We start from the raw sequence: 23,711 nt of genomic DNA on the forward strand, positions 1-23,711 counted from the left end.
TTAATTTAAATTTATTTTAAAAGCCTCCGGAGCTCATTGAGCTTTATTGAGATTCTTGCAAATTCTCTTGGATAATTTCAAAATACGACAAATATAAATAAGATTCAAAAATACTAGATGTATCAAAAAAATCTTTAAAGAATGCTAGTATTAATTAATCATATAAAAAACAAATAAATATTGTTAAATCGCTCTTTAACGACTGCATCTTTAAATAATTTATTATTATTATTATTACTATCTTAATTTTTAATCATACACGCGTGAAAGTTAACGGCTCAAAAGGAGAAAAACAATTCTCACTCGAAAATCTTACATTTGACGTTAAGAATTGTACGTCTTTTATACATTAGACTAGGACATAGGATGTGATTCTGTTTTAAGTACCTCAAAATTGGAAGGTCTGGAATCAGGAGAGTAGCTTCTATCTAATCGAGTATTAAATCGCTTAGTCGGTGCAAACCACTCAGATGTGGTCAAACGAGAAGAAATAAATTGTTAATTGAAAACGAGAATCAATTTTCGTTTGTATATATAAAGAATATACAAGAGAAAAAAAAACGTTCTAAGTCAGGTTTACCTGATATTCCGAACTTTTAACGAATTTCGGGTTGGCTGCATTCTGAATAATGCTCACTGGTGCGTAAAAACTACTACTTTTTTGCACAGTGTCAAATAAACGCGTAGCGTATAAAACGCTAATAAAACGCTTAGCGCAAATCGGATTCATTCTACGCGTGTTTCAATGGTTTACAATGGTTTGCACATATTTAACGCGATACGTATTTCATAAATTTATGTCCGTTGCACCTGAGTGGCCAAATGCATCCAACTGAATTCGCTGTCAGATTTTTAAATCCTCGAGTTTTACACCGTTTTACAATCAGAGTATTCTCGTATATTGAACAGATATTACTCTATTATTCAATATACGAAAATCTTCATTAATTAAGAATTTTTCTTATATAATTATCTAGATAGTAACTAATAATGATTGCAATATTTCACAAGTTTGGCAGCAGATCGATCGATAATATTAACTATATCTGCAGTAATTATTTTTCAATAATTTGTTTTAATAAAAATGGCAAAAACGCTTCCGTATTTTATCTTCTATCTCATGTAAAAAATAAAATTGATATATTATAAAAATCGAGATAAATTAATAATGATAGATAAATGTGTCATTTAAATAGCTTTAATAATTGATGTTATGGATTATTTGAATTATAAAATGACAGATCTTTTTGTGTTTAGTTTCTGTCGCCCAATCTGCTATCAAACTATTGCAAACTTTGTTTGATCCCTACCAATTAAAATTTGTCGTCATATTTTGTTAGTAGATTTTTTCAAAACTGTTAAAAAAATTCTACTTTTAAATTATTAAATATAACAAATTTTATCTCAATTGTATCTTTTCTTGCAACAAAGTTTGTAAAATCTGTCCTCGATACATTTCATTATATATATATATAAATCATGAATCTTTCGGTTATTATCATATTCTCGCTCTCTCGAGGAGGTTGAATTTTCAGGCTGAATTAGAGTGCGTTGCACAATTGTAACTGTATAGCGATCTAGTATTGTCTAGTCAAGAGAGAAATACAAGAATCACATTATACGCAGTAGAAACAAATTGTACACTATTAATAAAAATAGAGAGAACCCGTGTGATTGATCTTGTTTCTAATTTCGAATTCTTGCGAGCAGGGATATTCGCAAGAAATACAGTAGAGCCTCCTTAAATCTGGCATTTTTTCATGTATTTTCACAAACACTAATGTCGCGTCCTTTCTACGTCAATAAGCTAATCAGAGTAATAAACAGCTAGACAGCTTCATGTGCACAACTGCGTTCGTACAAATATTGCACAATATTAGGCAGTTCGTATTATAAAGAGGCCAAATTTTTGTTCAAAAATTTTCCGCTCCTGTCCTCCTAGAAAGCTACAATTAACGAGACTCTACTGTACTGATTAAAATAAGACATTTTCAAGATTTTCTAATTTTGTCAATGTTCTGTTATTATAAATAAATTACTTAATGCAACAAAAATATAATAGATATATAAATAGACGGAGCTGTTCAGTCTCTACAGAACGCGAATGCCAAAAGAAGAATGCCAGCGAATATTGAAACTGTAATAGTACAAGAAATACGCGATTTTCTTTGGCTTTTTATTTATGTACAAATTGTTAATTATATCAGTATAATGCAACCATAATGCAATTCAATGCAATTTTAATTTTACTAAAATTTCAAAATAGCACATGCGCAAAGAGACAGAGAGAATGTCCGTGCACTTTCTGTTTTGTCAGAATTCTATCATTCGTTAACATTAGTTTAGTAATTAGGCATGCTCCGTCCACTTAGACTGCACCTATAAATTTAAAACACATTAGTTTTTCAGCAGAAAACACACATAAACATAATTGGTTATCAAAGAGGATAATTTTCAAAATTTAAAAATTTTTTAAATTCTTATCTATATTTATTATCTATTCTATATCTGATAATTAATTGCGTAACATGTATCCACTTATGTTTTCTTGCCGAAAAGCTCCTATTGATAGAAACAGGCATTGGGCAATTATCCCAAATGCAACTATATAACAATTTTTTATTTCTTTAAATTTTTATTTATGTTACAGATATGTGAGCATTTTTTTATACAGTATATTTTTGCGTTTTTGAAAGATTTTTCTATATAGTAATTAGTTTTTGGATATTTCCAATGAATGTGTTACAAAATACAAAATTCAATAAAAAAATTCAATTTATGAACTTCTCTAGTACACTTCAATATCATATCCAATAAATTATGTATATATTAATAATTATTAATTTACTTACTTAAAATCCATATAAACATAAAATCATCTTGATATTCCTTCAGAAACTGCATTTATCTATTTTCATTGAGTATAATAAAGAATAGCCATATTTTACAGCCTCAATACTGACCTGAGCACAATTGAAAGATTACAACAATATCAATCTGAATGTGTGATATAAGAAATTAGACCACATACACTATTCATTTCTGTATTACTCTATATACTATCTATTCACACTACTCATTTTTCAGTTGCTTGTCTATCAACTTGAATCTCCATAATTTTGCCTTCTATAATATATATATTTCTGTCTCCTCTGACTTCAATAGATTTTCTGGTTAGAATTGAGGCTTGTTTTCTTTCCAAGAAATAAATTCCAGAACCTACCACTGAGGCAAAAGGAATATCTATACCTAAGACACATCGATGCCATAGCAATAGCTATCATTTCCTATTGCCAAGTTATCCAACCAGCAAAATCAAATGACCTGCTGTTTTACAATCTTTTATCATCTCCAGGATAATACCAGCAGACTGATTGCTTTAAGCTGGCCAACCATACTCTGATATAGTATATAATAAATAATATAATTACAAAATTATTACAAAATTTAGATTATTATTTTATCATTTGTAATTAATAAAAGTATCTTTGGTTAATGCAAAATAATTACATTACGAGGCTCTAAATTATCATTTAGTCCTACACCTGTGATATAAGAATAAGCACCAATACTTTATTATAGTAATTTCATAAACATCTTGGACATTAGTGACAATCTGGAATAGAAAATAATGATACATAGATACATGACAGAAATTTTAAAATTTGCATACTTATTGCAAGTTATATGTACATTGTAATAAAATTGATTAAATATTTGATTGTTACATTTGATTATTGTATCGATAGCAAAGATAAAATGTATTAATATTCAAGCTATTATATAGAAAATTAACACAAAATTTGTAAATATACTATACAAAGTGTGACGCAAATAAAACTTATTCGAAAAATTCAAAAGAAAAATATATATATATATATAATTTATCTTAAACAAATTATATAAATTATTTTTAAAAAAAGAGGTATAGGTTAATATCGGGTTCCGAAAATAAAAATAAATTACTTGCTGCACTAAACTTATAAAATGATGAAAAAAAGATCGCCTTACACTATAGATACTTATATTTACTTGAAAAAAAAAACAAAAAAACTTACCGCTATGCTTATTAATAATTAATAATACATATATTTATTGCTTATCATAGATAATTTATTATACCGCGTTTGACATACGCATGCGAGAACAACCTACGCCCTACAATATAAACATAACCTGTACATGACAATCACGGCATGAATTTGTTACAAAAATATTTCGATTGATCCTGAAAAAAATACAATTATGGCAAAACTTACGAAGCGTGTTAACATAAAGAAATGCACGAGGGAACAGTTGGAACAGTTTGATAAATCGGTATGTGGTTGGTAAAGTCATTTATAAATATATTTAAACTTAAGATACTTATACATACACCATATATATATATATATATGGGTGTGTGTGTGTATTTTAATAAAATAAAAATGTACATACAAATATATATATGATATATTTTTGATTATATATGCTATTATTTATGTATCTGAATGTATGTTTATATATATATATATATATATATATATATATATATATATATATATACATTATTTATATTTGTGTGCATACAGACAATTTGGTTTACAGGAATTAATCGACAAAATATTACAATTAGAAGCTCACAATGAACAACTCAGAGCATTAATCACAAAAACTACAGATTCTAAATCGGAAAAGAAAGAGATGCCTGATAGAGTAAGAAAGTCATTTGATTTCTCACGGTAGGTTTGTATTGGTTTTCCATTATATTGTCCTTTTTATTTAAATAATATTTTGTGCATTTGATCACAGATACCATAAGAGGCACATTCTTTTAAAATTCTATTATCTTGGTTGGGACTATCATGGCTTCACTGTACAAGAAGATAACAATGACACTATTGAGCATCATTTGTTTACAGCTTTGTTAAAAAGTTGTTGCATAGAATCCCGCGAGAATGCCAACTATCATCGATGTGGACGAACGGATAAAGGTGTTAGCTCATTCTCTCAAGTGATCTCATTAGACATTCGCAGTAGGTTGGAACCAGAAAATCAACATAATTTGTCAGAGGAATTGCCCTATTGTAAAATATTAAATAGATTACTACCAACAAATATAAGATGTATAGCATGGTGTCCAGTCTCACCAAATTTCTCTGCAAGATTCGACTGCAAATATAGGACGTACAAGTACTTTTTTCCAAAAAGCAATTTAGACATAGATGCTATGGATAAATCTGTTAAATATGCTATAGGAGATCATGACTTTCGTAATATTTGTAAAATGGATGTAGCTAATGGAGTAATTAACTTCAAGAGAACTGTAATTGATGCAAAAGTCTCCATGAGCAATCAAAATGTAGAAAAAATCACAGGTAATTCTTAATTTCTTCACCTACTTGTTATTGCTCTATATAATAAATTTTTGTTTTAATACATATAATTTTTTTTTATTTTAAAGGCTATGATATGTGTGAATTAGAAATAACAAGCCAAGCTTTTCTCTGGCATCAAATACGCTGCTTAATGGGCATTTTGTTACTGGTAGGGCAAAGAAAAGAAGAGCCTGAAATAATTTTAAAGCTTTTAAACATTGAGACTTGTCCACAGAAACCACAGTATAATATGGCTCACGAAGTGCCACTGAATCTTTGGTATTGTGATTATGAGAATATAGAATGGTTTATTGATAAAAATGAGTTAATAAATACTATCAAGACATTACAACAAGATTGGGCTCTCAGTACTATAAAGTATATTTGAATGAATAAAAAATCTACATAATTATACATAATTAATTTTTTATAATCAAATTCTCTTTTTAAATGCAGATCTACAATGATTAAAAATATGTTGACAAAGTTGGAAAATTTGGCCAATTGTGCAAATACTGATTTTCAAAGTGATTGTCTCCTTCTTGGAGTGCGATCAAAAATATATCAGCCACTTATGACACGAGAAATGTGTGGTTAGTATAGATAATTAATTTTGGATAAAAATTTATTGATAAAGTCAAGACTTCATTTCAAATTCATCTTTTTTAAATGTTCAGTCTATTGTTTGAAAATGTTTTATTATCTTATTATTATTATTTATCTACAATATGAATTATTTCTTAATTTTTAAACGCTATGGCTTCAAATACTATTGAAAATCTATTAATATGCTTTATTCCATTATATGATACATTCAAAATTTTGATAATCAGATATACTTAATTCTTCACTCTGTTTTTATGCTATTAAACATAATGTCATCACTTTTGGACGTATTCTATATTCGAAACTTTTTTAAATATGCATTCTATCAAGTCAGTATACAACTTATTAAATTAAGCCTGTCCAAATTTTGATTCATGAGCAAAACGCTTTTCCGTCTTTATGTTGTTGAAGATCATCTTAAGACAGAAAATACAAGAGCACAGAGAAAATAAACCCAAATCATTATATATATATATATATATATATACGTTCGTTGTATCCGTGCGTTGCAATTAATTTAGAAAAAAATTGCTTGAGAAAATTACGACAGCACAAATAGTTGAAAAATATAGAATGGAATATAGGAAAAAGAATGTAGAGTGATATATAAAAATAAAAAAAAGATTAAATATTTAAGTTCACGAATAAACTTGAACAGGCTTAAGTAGATTAAATATTTCACTTAATTGATAATTACACGTTACACAAATTGATAATTTTGTTACATGCTGCTATATATATATAATCTATATTCTGTTTTCTTTTATAGAAAGTTTGGAAAATAAAATCAAGCATTATGAGAAAAAACGAAAGTTCGAAGTCATACATTCGAATGTTACATAGCATATGCCTATGCTAATAACAGGACTTGTATTACACATGTATTCTAACATTTTTAAATACATACGTACCTAAAAAGGTACATACATACATGACTGTGAAAATTACATATGGCATCTTAAATTTTCGCTACACATGAGAACGCTTTGTTCAGCCTTATTGTTCGTCGAATTTTGATACAATGATCAAGAGAGAATCCCTCTGCAAATTTCAGACATTAAATTTTACAAGAACATTATTGAAATCAACTCTGTAAAGTATAGGCCTGTGACAACATGCGAGACGACGAGCAAAGCTTTTACAAATCGCAATCTATATGAATCTACACGGTCATTAAACGCGTTGAGTTTTGTGCACAGTTTATTAATATCTCTGAATTAAATTAGTAACAAAAAAATTTATTTATATGATGTTACTACTATTTTATCTATGCCCTTGAGAAAATCTAACAATAGATTATTCTATAAATATTCAGGTTTTTAAAATGTTTATTTACAGAGGGTGAAGCTGTTAAAGCTATATATACAGGATTAAGATGCGAGATTTTGTGTATATATATGTGTTTGGACACTGTATAACAAACATTTTAATCACAATAGCGTTAAATGATAAAGTAGACATTGCCACCAAAATTATAATTGATGAGCAATAAAAATAAAATTACTAATCAATACTTTTTATTTTTTTTCACTTCTATCACAGGACGGCATGCATTTGAAGCGGGTGTCAAAGTCACTTTCTTCCTCTGATGAATTTTCCTCGTTATTTTTACCTTCTCCATCGTCATCTTCTTCTTCTAATTCATCTTGCTCTAAAAGTCGTCTTGCCATTTGTACGGCATGCCATTCTTGATAGTGGCCCTTTCTCTTTGCCTCAAAAGCTCTCCTCCTTTCTAAAATTGAATACATTATTAGGAAAGACATTTATATGTAAACACATATATTTCAGCATCAAAGACACTTATATCTAAGCACCTTTTTCTTCAGGAGTCTCTTCATCCTCCTCTTCTTCGCTAGATTCTTCGAAAATTTTGGGTTTGCTACTTCCAGCTAATCTAAGTTTTGATAAACAATTGATATCAAATTTTATTTTTATATCAGAATCTTTTACTTTTGCCAACATGCAATCTCAGTCATATATTGTGTATTACAAATTAAAATTACATAGTATTATAATTATTGCACTCACTTTGCTGCAATAGTGCTAGCATCTAATTGATCAAATTCATGTTCATTTTCGAGGCCTTCGAAGTTATATGGGGTTTTTGGTTCTTCGATCTTCATATGACCATAATCCTTGTCAGCAGGATGAAGAGTAGCGATAATATTCATTTCATCCCATGTTGTTTCTTTATTTGGTCTACGAATCAATTTATATAAAGTACTTTAAAAAAGAGAAAAATGCTTTTCTCATCGCTTCATGTTTAAAAACAGAATCTGTATCACGTAGCATCAGTTCATATGAATTAATTTATGATTTTTGCAAATATTCAAAAATTATTCTTCCAGCTTTCATCCCTCTTTAAATAATAATACTGAAAACATTTTAAATTTATTCCTTGATAAAAAAGGACAATCTTCTTGGCGGAAAATTTTACGGACGAAAAGCTTGTCGAAAGAATGCATATAATTTCAAGATATTCACACAAACACACTATAAAAAATTATACGCTATTATATAAAAAATTATACACTATTAAAAATTACCGAATCGAATAGATATATACATGTATATGTCGAGAAATGATATCTACGATTACGTTCGTCTATTTCTCATTTCAGTGAATTTACGGAAACGCGTCATCATCTTTATAAATATCCGATTATTAACCGAATATTAATCCAATTATTAACCGACTCTGATAACGATGAGTCGGAGTAAGAGACGCACGTATCGAGATTCAATTAACTCACCTAGGCGCCTCTGGATTATCAAAACTGCTGGACGTCTTGAGAATTCCCTTAGGAGGCCGTTTCGACAGATTCTCTGCCATTATCGGATCTTATAAGTCGACGGTCACTCACGATAATACCACGACTGCATGTTTACTAACGAATCTCGCTGGCTCCGGCTGAATAACCTGCACTTGGGCGTCAATCACTCGTAGAACATGTTGGTGCATTTGCATTCCTCAGCATCGGAAGCGATCTCTACGTAGTCCAAATCGCGGGATCGTCGTCCAGAGCCGTATCGAGCCGAACCGGCTCCCCTAGGCACACATTCCTCGCATTCCGACCTCTCAACTTGTGTATTATAGGCACATCTAGACCTCTAACCGGATTTACATATAACCGCGTGATGCATATGCGTATTGAAAAATCAATCAATCACGCAATCTAATCTTAGAATATTATACCGGGTGGGGCATGTGTGAGGGCTCTGTCGCTCGATATCTGACATTATCGCAAGAGACAGAAGATATCTCACGTGTTACAGAGTGTTTCATAATTCACACCCACGAAATATCTTTATATACTCCTGGACAAAATTAACGCATAATTTTTTTTCACTTTTTCTTTGAAAGCTGATATTTAAATTTTAACGAAAAATTTTAAAGAAAAGGGGAAAAAAAAATTATGCGTTAATTTTGTCCAGGAGTATATAATTCTCTTTATATAATACTTTATATAATCTTTATATAATAAACACATTATTGTTTCTACATGAAAGTAGAATTATTATTCTTGAATAATTAACCATCAGAAAATGTCAACGATACTTTCAATTTTGAATTTAAAATTTTCGAGTCAGACGCATCGCATCTAGATATTCACGCATCATGACTGTTGAGTCTGAAAAGAATTGGCAATATTCCCATGCAGCATAGAACATTGCAGTAATATTGCGGCAATATTGCAATATTGCTGCAATACTACAACAATATTAATAATATTGCTGCAATATTCTGTGCTGTATGGGATATATATACACACACACAAATATATATTATATTATATTATATTTATTGTGAAGGATAAATAATATTTATAAATAAATTGATCATGTCCTAAATCGTCTAATCTTGTCAAGCATAATAATAAATGTTCTTATAAGTACTCTAAGTATTGATCTATAAACTATAGTAGTATTGATATATAAATATAAAATATTCAATATTTATTTGCATATAAATTATTAATGCCACAAATAGGGGGTAAAACATGAAATATCTTAACTGATACAATAAATATAATTCGCCTGTACTTATATTTCATATGTACAATAAATCATTGCAAAAAGATATGCTTTATAAAAAATAAAGAAATTATAAAATAAATTATAAAAAAGTTGTTTTAAAAGCTTTATAAATGAAATCGAGATACAAAGATTATATACTAAAGATAAGTATATACATATTGATTTCTTAATCGATGAAAATAAGATATTCTTTTGTTATGTATGAAAAAGTTGATATTTACATAACACGTCGCATCTTACATACTTTACTACAGGTATGCTGCCGACAGCACCATCAGTTTATAATAGCCTTTAGAAGCGGTAAGATCTCGATTGAATATTAAATTTGTAATTAAATCTTTGGCTGGTTCAACAAATAAAAGGTAAGACATTAATTAAATATACTATAAAATATTTATTTCTTTTCCTTTTAACATATACATATACGAATATGTGAATAGAATAACAGGCAACTATTTTGTTTTTTAAAAGAGACATTTCTCTTCAATTTTCAAATAAATATACTTCTTTATTACAAGTACTTTTTTCATCTTCTATATATATTGCACGTAACATGAAGATATTTAGACGTGTATTATAATAGCACTTGATCATCTTGACATATAGAAAATATAAAATCGAGGCAGTTTTTTTAACGTTGTGAGTATGTTTAATTTTGCACTGTAGCTATAAAATTATCTCAAAAAATGTTTAATATTATCTGTATTTGATTTTTAAAACATTATTTTAATAATGAGTGCTTATTCTCGCAAACATTAAATAAATAGAATACGTTAAGTTGAATATGTAACGAACATGAAAAACGTGCAATATAAGTTTAATATTATGTTCGAATACATTTATATACCATTACAAATGCTAAGGAAATTTCTTTTAGAACTTTCTTCATTTTGACCCGAAATATTAAAATATTTATATATTAGCAGTTTCCAATAAAATTCGATACATATTTCTTGTTCGTTTTTCGTTTCTACATCTTTCAACTAAAATAAAAATAAACATAGAAATAATATGTTAGTGAACATACAAATTTTATATAGGTATATATATATTAGGAGGAATATTTAAAAAAAATGATACGGATAATTAATGCCTAAATGTAATATTTCATAAATATTATATTCTTTTCTTACAATTTCTTAACAATTGCGTATTATTGTTTTCAAACTAAATTTTATAAGTACGATTTAAAAAAAACCAGTTGCCAAAATCATACTTTTGGTAACTTTCAATTTAACCACAAAAACACCCACCTCCACACCCCCGGGGGACGGGGGGACGAGGGAGCAAAAAAATCTTAAATGGCATGTGGGGTTGAGTGAGGGCTCGTTCGAAAGGGCTTTCCGAGACGAAAACAACGCGAGGTCGCCGAGGTCTCTACGATTTTTTTTTCGCAGAGTTATGATCATTTAAACATTTCTATTGAGATTTTGCGATAGCGAGGGCCCACGGCGACAACAGAAGAAAGATAAGGCTTCACGCGGGCACGCGCGTTCCTGTGTGTGTGTGTGTGTCACAACAGAGATAAGGACCCCGCGGTTCGTCACTTCCGCCGTATTTAATGACTCCAAACCATCTCTATTGTGTGTGTGTGTGTGTGTCACAACAGAGATAAGGACCCCCCCCTCCTCCACATACAGGAACACGCGTGCCCGCGTGAAGCTTTATTTTTCTTCTGTTGTCACTGTGGGCCCTCGCTATCGCAAAATCTCAATAGAAATGTTCAAATGATCATAACTCTGCAAAAAAAAATCGTAGAGACCTCGGCGATTTCGCGTGGTTTTCGTCTCGGAAAGCCCTTTCGAACGAGCCCTCACTCAACCCCACATGCCATTTAAGATTTTTTTGCTCCCCCCTCCCCCCGTCCCCCGGGAGTGTGGAGGTGGGTGTTTTTGTAGTTAAATAATAGACTTTGTGATCCCATTGTATCCCTATAAATTTCAATCCTATATTTCAAACCATTCAAAAATTATTTAGGTGGCCCGGAACTTTTGATAGGCACTGTATATATACACATATATATATATATATATATATATATATATATATACACACACATTTTGTTTCTAATGAAAGAATCATTTTTATAGATATCTGAAAAAATTTAGAATGTCATTCTTAAAAATATTATTAAGTAGTAGTATAATATACATTGCCACAACAGCGAGTCCTACTGTCGAAACATCCGAAATCGAACAGCGCAGCGTACTAAACGATTTATCAGATCATATATTGCCGTTACATTATAACGTGAAGTTAAGATTCATAGATGATTATCTCTTTATTGACTGCGTAATCACTATTTATATTATTAATGCAACAAAACACATAAGTTTTCATATACTGGATCCAATGAGTATAATGAAAACGGAATTAAAGCAACACGGAGTGATTTATAAAATGAATAAAATTAATTCAAAAATAAATGATGATAAAAACAATATTGCTATGCTCAATTTCGAAGATCTTTTGTCGCCTGGAACATACAATCTATATATAAGGTCCGAAAATCCAATTAATATCGTAGAAGACTCTTTCGGAATTCCGAACATAAACGAAAATGGAGATAAAGGGTAAGTAGAAGAATAAATTGAAATATCGAAATCAAATTGTATATTTGTGCATTCTATGTTTACAATTGTCTAAAAATCATTATTTAAAGCATATCGTTAAAATGTAACAGGTGGTTAATCACAAGTCTCCAAACAAAAAACCTACTTCCGTTTTGGAATAAGCCAGAATTAAGAATTTCTTTTGATTTTTCCATAAAGCATCATCGAAGATACAAAGCATTGTCGAATATGCCGATACAAGAATCTGTACCGTTGGCCAATAATCTGGTATGGACATATTTTAAAAAGACTCCTTTAATCTTCATAGATAATGTAGCATTTATGGTGTTCGATTTTCATCGGATTAACATGGCTGAAACCGTTAGCATGTGGTGCAGACCGCAATTGATACCGCACGCAAAATTTGCACTGTATATTATTAAAAATGTTACTATGTACTTCGAAACTTATTGGAATAATTCGGGAAGAATCCTTACTTCACATGAGAGCAAGGTGGATCATGTCGCAATCCCTAATTTACAAGATGAAGTCAAACAGATTTTGGGATTTGTCTTTTACAGGTAATATATAAATAAAAATAAATATATTCAATAATAAGTTAATGTATTTTTAATTAAAAAATTATATTAATATCCAAAATTTCGCATACATTTATACAGGATACATAATAGTATGATGATTTTTTAGAGAAGCAGATATCAAGTACAATGAAAAATTAGATTTTATCGAACGCAAAACGAGAATTGCATCTTTGGTAGCACGTGGGACGATACGAAAATATATTGACAATCTGTTGAATCCATTTTATTGGTTTCGATTATGGTTAAAGGAAGGCTTCATTATATTTCTCCAAGCATATATTATCGATGAGGTTCTTTTATCTCTAACTCTATTTGAATACCCAATCAAAATAATTAATAATACAACAATGTGTACAGAAAATTCTTAAATATTTATATAAATCTTTCTTCAATATTTTTTGAATTGAAATTCAATATATTTTTAATTGAAAACGCTAATTTGAGTCTATGATTACTCGAATCTTTTAAATTCTTTTAAATCCATTTAGAGAAATTTAATAAGAAAATAACATGTATTTTAAAGTTAAAATTATTAACACAAATTTGAATTTCACGATGAATAAGAATCAGACACAAATGATAGTGCGTCGCACGTCTATCTGAAACATTAAGTGCTAATAATTATTAGTAGGAAATGTTTGTAGGCAGAAAATGAGAAGCATCGAGATATGAGATCTTAGTGGTAAGAGTAGTCTTTTGGTAAATGAAACTCGCGTTTGATTCTCGATTTAGCGACTTTGCCCTTCTGCCATTTTTCTGGCCAACGCTTCTTCAGAGATGTTAAGAGGATTTTATTAAAAATTTCAAATTATTTAATTATACACTTGGTATATAGACAAAGAAAAATTTGTGCCCGATATACAATTAATCAATTTCATGTAAAAATTAATTTCCAATCTACTGCACTATCCGCGTCTAGCTCTTATTTACTACTAAATTCAAATTCGTATTATTGACATTGTTATACATAAAACCTTTTAATTCTTAATTGTTAAAATTATTAAGAAAGAACTTTCAATCATTTAATAAACATCTTATAAATACATTTTAATGTAATTACAACGACATTTAATTTTTTATACGATGATACACATTAAATATAGAGACATACTTTATTATACTCCTAGTTTCAAATCTTATAATGTGCAAAATATTGTAAATTGTATTTAATAGCAGCGATTGATTACGATTGTTTATAAGTGTGTCGACAGCTTCTTCGTCTCTTATTAATTTTATATTCGAATTCTATTTTTAGGTTGTGTCAGATTTCCGGATGATGGAATTGTTTATAGTTCAAGTTCAACATGAATTACTCGATCTCAACACTTATATTAATATAAACATTGAGATAGAGGATAGATACTATGACAATTATACATGTACTTTTCTTTCCTATAATAAAGGTATGTACATATACAATGGTTATAAACAAATTTATTTGTATATATATATAATTCGCAGTTTATTTATTTATTATTATTTTGCTATAATATTTTAATTAATTCTTGCTCTGATAATAAAAAAAAAATTTTAAACTTAAAACTAATTTCTGTATATTGTTTCTAATAATAACTGCATGTTTAATTACAACTACAAAAAATATAAAAAGTAATGAATATTATTGATTTTATATAATGATCAAATTTTTATTAAATTTAAATATATTTATTCATAAGAGTAGATTTATCCTTTAATAGACATATTAAAATAATTTTAAGTACTGTATTTCTCACAGAAACTAGGCTTTATTTTTCAAATATGTAAATAGTTTATTAACATCAATACTATTGAATTGTTTTATTGAGCGTTAGTTGTTCTCATTTGAAGTTTGCTTCCGTTATATAGTCTGTTTATATCAGAGTAGTCGTAGCATTTTGATTGATGAGAATAGGTTCAACATTGCTTTTTGCCTAAGATTTTATTTTTTCTAGATAAGCACTTGTCATGATTATATAATATGACTATAATGAATGAATTGAATCTATTATCTCTGTGTAACAGCAGATTTTCTTTTTCACCTTACATTTTTACATAAGGTTATAAATGTTGACCGCTCTAATATCTTAATGTTACTCAATTGGTACATATCGGGTAGACATCTCAAAAAGCTTGCTTTTACATGAAATTCATCTATAAATCTATATGGTAGATATGTGTCTATTAGTCGTTTGTCGACAAACAGATATTCAGATTGCATAATTTTTTTTATTTTAACCAGCAAAGCATCTTTTTAAGAAACAGCTGATTCGATATCTTAGTTAGATTCTTTAAACAAAATAATTAAAAATTATCATTATACTTTCTTTTATGTCTGTGTTTTCACCTTTCTTATTTTATTTCTTTTCTTTTTATTTTAATTTTTAATCTTATTATATGTATTGTTTTCTTTTCTTCTTTCTTATACATTTTACTTTTTTTTAATGTAATGCTATTACTATTATGAGCAAAAGGAATTTTCTATAAATCAAATTTATCTAATCTGTTTACCTTCTATCTGCTACAATTATTGTATTTCTTGCTTGGTTTGCATTGGAATATACTTAACATTTTTTCAACTTTTGTTACATAGATTTAGATACGCAATCTTTATTACTTAGTTTTATTTACAATCTTGTGTGAATAATGCGACAAAAACATTTAAAATATATTATAAATTAATTTCTTTATTTGTGTATCATTGTAGGCTTTATCATATGGCGCATGTTGGAACGAATATTGTCGCATAGTATACTTTCAAAAGGAATCAATGTATATTTGAATAATCCGTGAGTATATTATAATATATTATAATATAATACGAGGCATATTCATAAAGTAAGGGCCGTTTGGTCATTAAAAAAATAAACTCGTGAGAAAAGGTTTTTATTGACAGTTTTAGTTTACTACATATCTACTTCACTTTTCCACATAATCGCCATTCAGTTCTAAGCACTTTTCGTAACGCTGCACCAGTTTCTTTAACCCCTCTGCATAGAAGTTCGCCGCCTGGGAATTGAACCAGTTGACAACGGCAGTCTTGAGTTCCTCGTCGTTTTCAAACCGTTGTCCACCAAGCCACCGTTTCAAATGCAAGAAGAGGAAGTAGTCGCTAGGTGCAAGGTCGGGACTATATGGAGGGTGGTCAAAAAGTTCCCAACGAAAATCTTGAATCTTCTTCTTGGTTACGGCAGCGGTGTGAGGACGCGCGTTGTCGTGAAGGAGGATTACGCCGGACGACAGTTTCTCGTGTCGTCGATTTTGGATCGCACGTCTCAGTTTGGTGAGCGTTTCGCAGTTCAATTCCCAGGCGGCGAACTTCTATGCAGAGGGGTTAAAGAAACTAGTGCAGCGTTACGAAAAGTGCTTAGAAATGAATGGCGATTATGTGGAAAAGTGAAGTAGATATGTAGTAAACTAAAACTGTCAATAAAAACCTTTTCTCACGAGTTTATTTTTTTTAATGACCAAACGACCCTTACTTTATGAATATGCCTCGTAATATATACGTATATTAAATTATATTAAAATTTTTATATATCTATGAGAGTTACATTATAATATTAAAATACGTAAATAAATTATGTAAAATGTAATTTTCTTTTTATGATGCTGATTAATTATACACAATTTTTAACATTTTTATCACAATATTAAATCCTATAGGTACATTAAGTTTATGAGAAAATCTTCCGACAATTTATGGTACGCTATACAAAGTGTCATAGATGAATTAGATTCTGAATATCAGTTTGATGTAAAAAGCATGATAAATTCATGGGCTATGCAGAAATGTTTCCCCGTGTTAGAGGTGATGCGATATTATTCGAACGATATTGTAATTATATCGGCACAATTTCGCAACAAGTTGGATGAACAGCAATATTATATACCTATTACTTATACTACGGAGCAAAATCCCAATTTTACCAGAACTTGGTCAAATATTTGGTTAACATCATCGAATTCAAAAATTAAATTCTTTCTTAAGAAAGATCAATGGATCATTGTAAACTTACAACAAACTGGTAAAAATTGAATGATAAACTTATATTTTCGTATAAGTATAACATAAATATATTATATAATTGGCTATATATATTATATAATTTAAACATTATGCTTGTAGCCAAAATTTGAGCCAAAGTTTCTAGCCTAATTTGAATTTATATAAAATTTCTTAAACAAGGTTTTTAAGTTTTACTCAATTATCATATGTCATATCATTCATTTTCATTATGATATGTCATATCATTCAGTTGCTATTTATAAATTTATATCACATATGACATATGATAATGTCATTATCATATATAGAAAAATATTTATAAATAGAAAAATAATATCAATCAAGAAATATATTAAAATTAATATACATGTATATAAATTAGTTACACACACACACACACACATACACACACATATATGTACAAACATACACAATCTGGCTATAAAGTTTTAGGAGTATCTCTCCCAAAAATAAGGAAGTCGTTATATCTTCACACAATTTTATTATTTATTTTTCAATATATATTCTTTCTAATCCCAGAACTTGGCGCGCTCCTCCAGCTTGTATAAGATGTTGTGAAAATCCGAAACTGGGACGCTGTTTAATTGTTTTGTAACGTTGCTTTGAACCTGCTTCACAAAATTTGCTTCGTCAAATCAATTTCCTTTAGACTTTAGTTTAAGTTTCGGGGAAATAAAATAGTCAGCCGGGGCCAAATTGGGAGAGTATGGGAGGAGATAATAAAGCACAGTCACGTTTTTAGACACTAAAAAGTGATTATAGCGTTATTATGGAGTAGAAACCAATCCTCTTTAGCTCAGGTCGCATACGACTAATTCTTTTAAGTAACTTTTTTTCATGACAGTCTTGTAAAATTCAGTCAATTGTTGTCCCTTGTGAAACAAGTTCTTTCTTTGTTAGTTAGTTTGGTGCTTTTCGCACCAAAAAAAGCGATGATCATTGTTTTCATTCTTGACTTTTAGAATCGGAGTATCTTCGATCTTGGGGAATTTTTTCCAACCCATTTTGAACATTTTTTATCATTTCATTTGTTTCTATAGTAATTTTACCCAATTTTACACAAAACTTTACCGCATATCGTTGCTTGATAAACACTTCCATGACGAGACAAAACAAACTCGTCACACAAAACAGGTTCGAATATAAACTGTACTGAACCAATATGGATAAAACTTAATAGAGACGTAGCTAAAGATTAATACAAGAGATTTCAAGTGGCGAAAGATAGGTTTCGGCATATTTTATCAAATTAGACGTAAAATTTTATAGCCAGACCGTGTGGGGAGTTTTAATAATCGCCTCGCATCATACGTTGATAGAACAAATTAAATCAGTAGAAAAGTTCTTTACTATTTTGCGATTTTTTCACATTTGTCAAAACAATTTTCATGGTTTTCCAATATTATTCAGTTTGTAGAAATAAATTGAAAGAATCTAATAATTAATAATTAATAAATTAATAATTAATTGATTTGTTGCATAACAGGATTCTATCGCGTCTTTTACGATATCGAGAATTGGCGAAAAATTGCGCAATACTTAAATTCTGCAAAATATAAGAATATACATGTTCTCAATCGAGCGCAAATCATCGATGATGCATTCCATTTTGCGATAAAAAAAGAACTTAAATTTTCCATATTTTGGCATCTCGCTAATTATTTGTCAAGGGAAAGAGATTATATAGCATGGTATCCTATGATCAAAGCACTTGAATTTTTGTCGAATATCATTCCATTCTTAGACGTTCAGACTGAATATAAGGTAAACACAATTATTGATTTTGTTTTTAATTATCTATTAAGACATTAATCATCTATGGTTTAATATAACGATTTCATATATCATAATAAAACGATGAAATAATTTTTTAAAAAATAGATATACGTAATGATTTTAAAGAAAGAATTTAATTATATATAATTACATAACTTTAACATACGAATATTAAAAACATAATTTAAATTTACCGACACTTATATATATATATATTACAAGAAAATGACCATTTCAAAATTTATAAAATGTGATTATTAAATTAAAAAAAAATATATATATATTTTTTTTAATTTAATAATCACATTTTATAAATTTTGGAATTGTCATTTTCTTGTAATACATTGTTATTTTCTTGTAATGCTAAGACTTTAGAATATATATTATAAGTAATAATGTGGGGCGTTGTAATTTATGTGCAATTTAAGGATATTATAGTAACAATTATTTTCTTTATATATTAATTTTCTTGCGAAATAGAACATTTGCGGCGCGTGTTAAAAATTTAAAAAAAGAGAAAGATTATTTGCAGAGAGAGAGAGAGAGAGAGAGAGAGAGAAAGAGAGAAATTGACTTATAATTTTAAAATAAATTTGTTATAGCCAGTAGTAATCCGTTTGTAAATACTATATTTAATATAATTATAATTATATAATTATATAATTATAATTATATAAAAATTGATAATTTTTGGATTTGAATTCTATTTAAAATCTATATTTGATGCAACAGATTTAAATTAAGAGAATAATTGATTCTATACCAAATTCAACGAATATATGAGTAATCTCTCTTTCTCTCTCTCTCTCTCTCTCCCTCTCTCTCTCCTCTTCTCTCTCTCCAAATTCCAAGTGATACAAACTTAAACTTAATTCCGAGTCATTAGTAGAATTCAGGTGCAGATAATAGGATTTATCATCCACCAATATAATTACACTAAAATCGTCTGTTTTCAAGGTCGAGATTGGACCTACATAGTTAAATCATTTATATGTATATTTATGATTAATAAAATGTAAAAGACTTTATTTCTCAAACTTTTATTTTTCGGGCTTACCACTTGACATTTGAGTCATTCTTATATAGACTGAAATATACATATTATGAATATAGAAACATTTGGATATAAAATATGTATGTACACAGTTATTCAAATAAAAGATCAGTTAATGTGATTATTATAATAGTTAATGCTATAAATATCATAAAATTATGAAAATAAAATTGTCTAGTAAATATGTGTATATTTTTTGAACATACATATTATAGCTGTTCTTTATATAATATGAAAGAATGAAATAAAAAGATGCTATATTTTTTATCAAATTTTAGGAAATACTAGGAGTTTTTGATTTAACATGGAATATATTCAGAGAAGATAGCGATGATGATCATACTAAATATTTACAGCAAGAACTCGCAAAGTGGAAATGTATTCTAAATGATATTTCATGCAAAGAAGAAGCCAATTATCAATTGCAAAAGCATCTGATAAATCCTAAAGAAAATAAGTAATCTTTTTACAATTCTTTATACGCATACTTTTATATAATGCAAATGATAATCATATATATCAAACATATATATATATCATATATATCAAAAATAATTCATCAAACTAAAGAAACTATTAACATAATTTTGTTAAAAAATTTTTATTTCTTTTCTGAACTATTTTTTATAGACTTTCGCCTGGATGGAAGAGGTGGACATATTGTAATGGTTTGAAAACGGCAGATCATGATACATGGGATAAAGTCTTTAACGATAACATAAAAGAAATTGATTATACAATTTTAGAATGTCTTGCTTACATTGAAAACCCTAAAATCATAGTCAATTATTTAGAGGTAAAATTACCAGATAATTTTGCAATTCTTTGGCATACTCTACCTTATCATCAATCCAAATCAGTAGAACAAGTTGAAATTTTAATGGCTAATATTTTTCTTTCTACTCTTGCCAAAAATACTAAGCATATGCTTGAGGACATATTAAATGAATTCAGCAAAATTACATATTCTTACAAGTAATACGATATTATTTCATAAAAATATATAGATATGAAAGTTTATTGTTCATGTTAATTATGAATATACTGTTTTATTTTTATAGACGTTTTCTAATTAAGATTGCGGCATTAACTGTTATAATTAACAATGTGTATTCTAAAGAACACTTGGACGAGGTAATTTTAATATATCAAAGTTACATATTTATATGTTAAATTTTTATTAGAAAATTTATTTTTTACGATGCATCTATACGTGTTTCAAGGTTGATGGTACAAACTCTTATGACAGATAAAGGGACTAAAAATGATCATTTTTTTGACAATAAACTTATCTTCACAATTTCATAATTTCAACGCATGGTCCAAAAATAATACTTTCACATAATTTCACGCCATGATAGAAATGCTAAATCTCTGATAGAATCAACAGAAATATGGTCTGACGTGCGTGCAATAACAAATTAACTCATTTTTAGCAACTATTGTAATATATATTGAAATAAAACAAAACAAAATAATAAAAATAAAAATATAAAAAAAACATTTCTCTTGCACACAACATCCTCTGCTGCTTACCCAACGTATAGGAAAAAAGCCCCGTGGGCTAGCCCTTAGCAGGATTCTAGTACGCTTCTACCATGCAGTAGTGTTGAATAGGTTGTCTTTATCAAAGCTCTAGACTGAAAATATCATTTATTTGCTATCGCGTTGAAACTATGAATTTGCGAACATGAGTTTATTGTCAAAAAATGTTCAATTTTATCCTATACTTAGAAGTTAGTAACAGCGACCATAAAACACTTTGTATATGTTATACATTTTATATACTGTCCCAGCAAACACCAAGTAACAGTTATATAACTGTTAGTTGTAATTTCTTACTAAACAATATAACTGTTACATGTTACATAACTATTATGTGTTAGATAACAATTATATTGTTGAGTAGGAAATTATAACTAACAACTATATAACTGTTACTTGGTGTTTGCTGGGGTATAATATAATCTTTTACGTATCTTGTTCTATAATTCTGACAATGAAACTCTGGCTATGTGATAATGCGGCAATTACGAAATCATTTATTGATGACAATTGTTAAAATAATCTCTTTTAGATTAAAAAATTCATTAAAACGGAGATTAAAGAACCAATTCTTTCCTATGTTGAACGCAAGATAGAAACACGCTGGTCGGACATCGAAAGACAGAAAGAATTTATTCAATATTTGTTCATCAAATAAAAATGTAAACATTTATAATGCGTCGAACTGTCTCGAGACCATAGCATAAATGTTTGGGATAAGATATATAAATTGGCATATGTAATTAATCAATACTTTCATATAATTATTAATAATTTTTTAATGGTTTTTAATTAATTTTGTAAGTAATTTTTACATTATATATTGGTTATCTTTGTAATGCAGATTTAATATTTCTATACGTATGGTTAATTACTTTTTATGTAATATTTATTGTACATACATATATGCATAATAATAAACATAAACATAAATATATATGTATGTGTATATATATATGTATATATATATATTTATGATATATATATATATATATATATATATATATATATATATATATATATATATATGGTATACATATATATATGGTATACACATATTTATAATATGTATATATATATATATATATATATATATATATATATAGTACATATATTTATGATGTGCATTTATGCTATTAATTATGTGTCTTTAAATGTGTAACTTTGTACTTAAATTATATAAAAATCAGAATTCAGATGTATTAAATAAATATAATATGTATTAAATTTAATATATGTACGAAAATAAAATACGAATATAAAATTATATATTTCTATAACTCGTTATTGTATAATTATTATACAATAACATTTACTATTATAATTTTTAATTTAATCCAAGAATGAGAAGTAGATAAATGATTACATTTTTTTAATCTTTGTGAATGGGGTTCTTGCTAATCTATATTTATATAATATTAAATATTTAGCATTACATAAAAAGATTAATTAAATGTGTTACTAATATTGCATCCATGCTTATATTTTTCAATAATTGACTGAAACAGTAATATTTATTCGATATTAACAAATTCAAATTTAATTTATGCTTTATATATAATGATGATCGGTAGTAATGATGAAGGTTGAGAAAGGAAATGTTTTTCGATCTTTAAATCTATAAGTCTTAATCTCTTCAGTAAAAATGGATCAAATCGAAATACTTATGACCAATATTCCTTACATCTTTCAAATAAGGAAGTTATTAATAAAGAGTGAAGAAGTGTAAATTAAGGTTTCTTTAATTTTTCTTTTTTCTTTGCCATGAAGAAACACTGCAAGTAAGTAAATACCCGTTTATAGGATCGTTTATTATTCAGACAATTAAAATAAAAAATGGCATAGAATAAAAATAATTTCTCATAAACATTGTAAGTAATTAGGTTTTATTCTATGCATCAAATAAGGATGCTCGTTATCTTGTTTTACAATCCGTTTATCATTGTAATTGTCATAATAAAGAAATAAAAAGTCAGATGACTTGGTAGTCCGCAGTTAAACATTTCGAAATTAGAGAAATGATATTAGACATTGCCGCAGAGTATCATAACGAGAAAAATATTACTTTTTGGATTGATGAATATGTCGATGTATGGACCAAATATTTCAACCGTAACATTCGGATTGTCATTCATTTTTCAAACATGCAAAAAACGTTAAAGTATGATCTTAATA

The 23,711-nt window shown here is 28.2% G+C and overlaps 3 protein-coding genes and 1 long non-coding RNA gene across 6 annotated transcripts; 2 read left to right on the forward strand and 2 right to left on the reverse strand.

Moving 5' to 3' along the window:
* Positions 1 to 1,092: 1,092 nt before the first annotated feature.
* LOC145973473 (uncharacterized) lies at positions 1,093 to 4,472 on the reverse strand. Of its 2 annotated transcripts, XR_014439482.1 has the most exons (4): positions 4,059 to 4,468; positions 3,511 to 3,616; positions 2,853 to 3,399; positions 1,093 to 2,379 (listed from the first exon to the last, which is right to left on the reverse strand). It is a non-coding gene; the product is annotated as an uncharacterized LOC145973473 (long non-coding RNA). The 2 variants fall into 2 exon arrangements; XR_014439481.1 differs by having other exon boundaries at positions 2,853 to 3,616; positions 4,059 to 4,472.
* Positions 3,987 to 7,474, forward strand: LOC145973471 (tRNA pseudouridine(38/39) synthase). 2 transcript variants are annotated; one of them, XM_083102896.1, is made up of 7 exons: positions 3,987 to 4,317; positions 4,588 to 4,721; positions 4,792 to 5,357; positions 5,444 to 5,526; positions 5,593 to 5,735; positions 5,814 to 5,950; positions 6,733 to 7,474. In XM_083102896.1, exons 1-7 carry the CDS (start codon positions 4,246 to 4,248, stop codon positions 6,804 to 6,806), a joined length of 1,209 nt encoding a protein of 402 aa, XP_082959022.1. In that variant the 5' UTR covers positions 3,987 to 4,245; the 3' UTR covers positions 6,807 to 7,474. The 2 variants fall into 2 exon arrangements, with proteins under 2 accessions (XP_082959022.1, XP_082959021.1); XM_083102895.1 differs by having other exon boundaries at positions 3,989 to 4,317; positions 5,444 to 5,735.
* On the reverse strand, positions 6,137 to 9,090 carry LOC145973472 (protein phosphatase inhibitor 2). Its single transcript, XM_083102897.1, has 4 exons — positions 8,717 to 9,090; positions 7,992 to 8,162; positions 7,778 to 7,857; positions 6,137 to 7,695 (listed from the first exon to the last, which is right to left on the reverse strand). Exons 1-4 carry the CDS (start codon positions 8,794 to 8,796, stop codon positions 7,481 to 7,483), a joined length of 546 nt encoding a protein of 181 aa, XP_082959023.1. The 5' UTR covers positions 8,797 to 9,090; the 3' UTR covers positions 6,137 to 7,480.
* A 3,017-nt stretch (positions 9,091 to 12,107) lies between these two features.
* On the forward strand, positions 12,108 to 22,372 carry LOC145972849 (aminopeptidase N-like). The gene is made up of 11 exons (XM_083101851.1): positions 12,108 to 12,574; positions 12,685 to 13,134; positions 13,262 to 13,445; positions 14,411 to 14,558; positions 15,839 to 15,920; positions 16,798 to 17,159; positions 18,648 to 18,925; positions 20,270 to 20,448; positions 20,622 to 20,966; positions 21,053 to 21,125; positions 22,069 to 22,372. The coding sequence occupies exons 1-11, from the start codon at positions 12,111 to 12,113 to the stop codon at positions 22,192 to 22,194; spliced, it is 2,691 nt and encodes an 896-aa protein (XP_082957977.1). The 5' UTR covers positions 12,108 to 12,110; the 3' UTR covers positions 22,195 to 22,372.
* The last annotated feature ends 1,339 nt before the right edge of the window (positions 22,373 to 23,711 follow it).

This window comes from Camponotus vicinus, unplaced genomic scaffold, assembly GCF_025532165.1.
Source record: "Camponotus vicinus isolate PSW18456_S1 unplaced genomic scaffold, iyCamVici1.0 SCAF_6, whole genome shotgun sequence".
Classification (NCBI taxonomy): Eukaryota; Metazoa; Arthropoda; class Insecta; order Hymenoptera; family Formicidae; genus Camponotus; species Camponotus vicinus.

Bases quoted from the DNA above. Each gene is read 5' to 3' on its own strand.
- LOC145972849 (XM_083101851.1), top strand. From the start codon at position 12,111: ATGTCATTCTTAAAAATATTATTAAGTAGTAGTATAATATACATTGCC. The intron at 14,559-15,838 runs GTATGTACATAT...GTATCATTGTAG, and splicing joins TTTTCTTTCCTATAATAAAG to GCTTTATCATATGGCGCATG. The intron at 21,126-22,068 runs GTAATTTTAATA...AATCTCTTTTAG, and splicing joins CTAAAGAACACTTGGACGAG to ATTAAAAAATTCATTAAAAC.
- LOC145973471 (XM_083102895.1), top strand. From the start codon at position 4,246: ATGGCAAAACTTACGAAGCGTGTTAACATAAAGAAATGCACGAGGGAA. The intron at 4,722-4,791 runs GTAGGTTTGTAT...ATTTGATCACAG, and splicing joins AAGTCATTTGATTTCTCACG to ATACCATAAGAGGCACATTC. The intron at 5,736-5,813 runs GTATATTTGAAT...TTTTAAATGCAG, and splicing joins TGGGCTCTCAGTACTATAAA to ATCTACAATGATTAAAAATA.
- LOC145973472 (XM_083102897.1), bottom strand. From the start codon at position 8,796: ATGGCAGAGAATCTGTCGAAACGGCCTCCTAAGGGAATTCTCAAGACG. The intron at 8,163-8,716 runs GTGAGTTAATTG...ATTGATTCGTAG, and splicing joins GATAATCCAGAGGCGCCTAG to ACCAAATAAAGAAACAACAT. The intron at 7,858-7,991 runs GTGAGTGCAATA...ATCAAAACTTAG, and splicing joins GCTAGCACTATTGCAGCAAA to ATTAGCTGGAAGTAGCAAAC.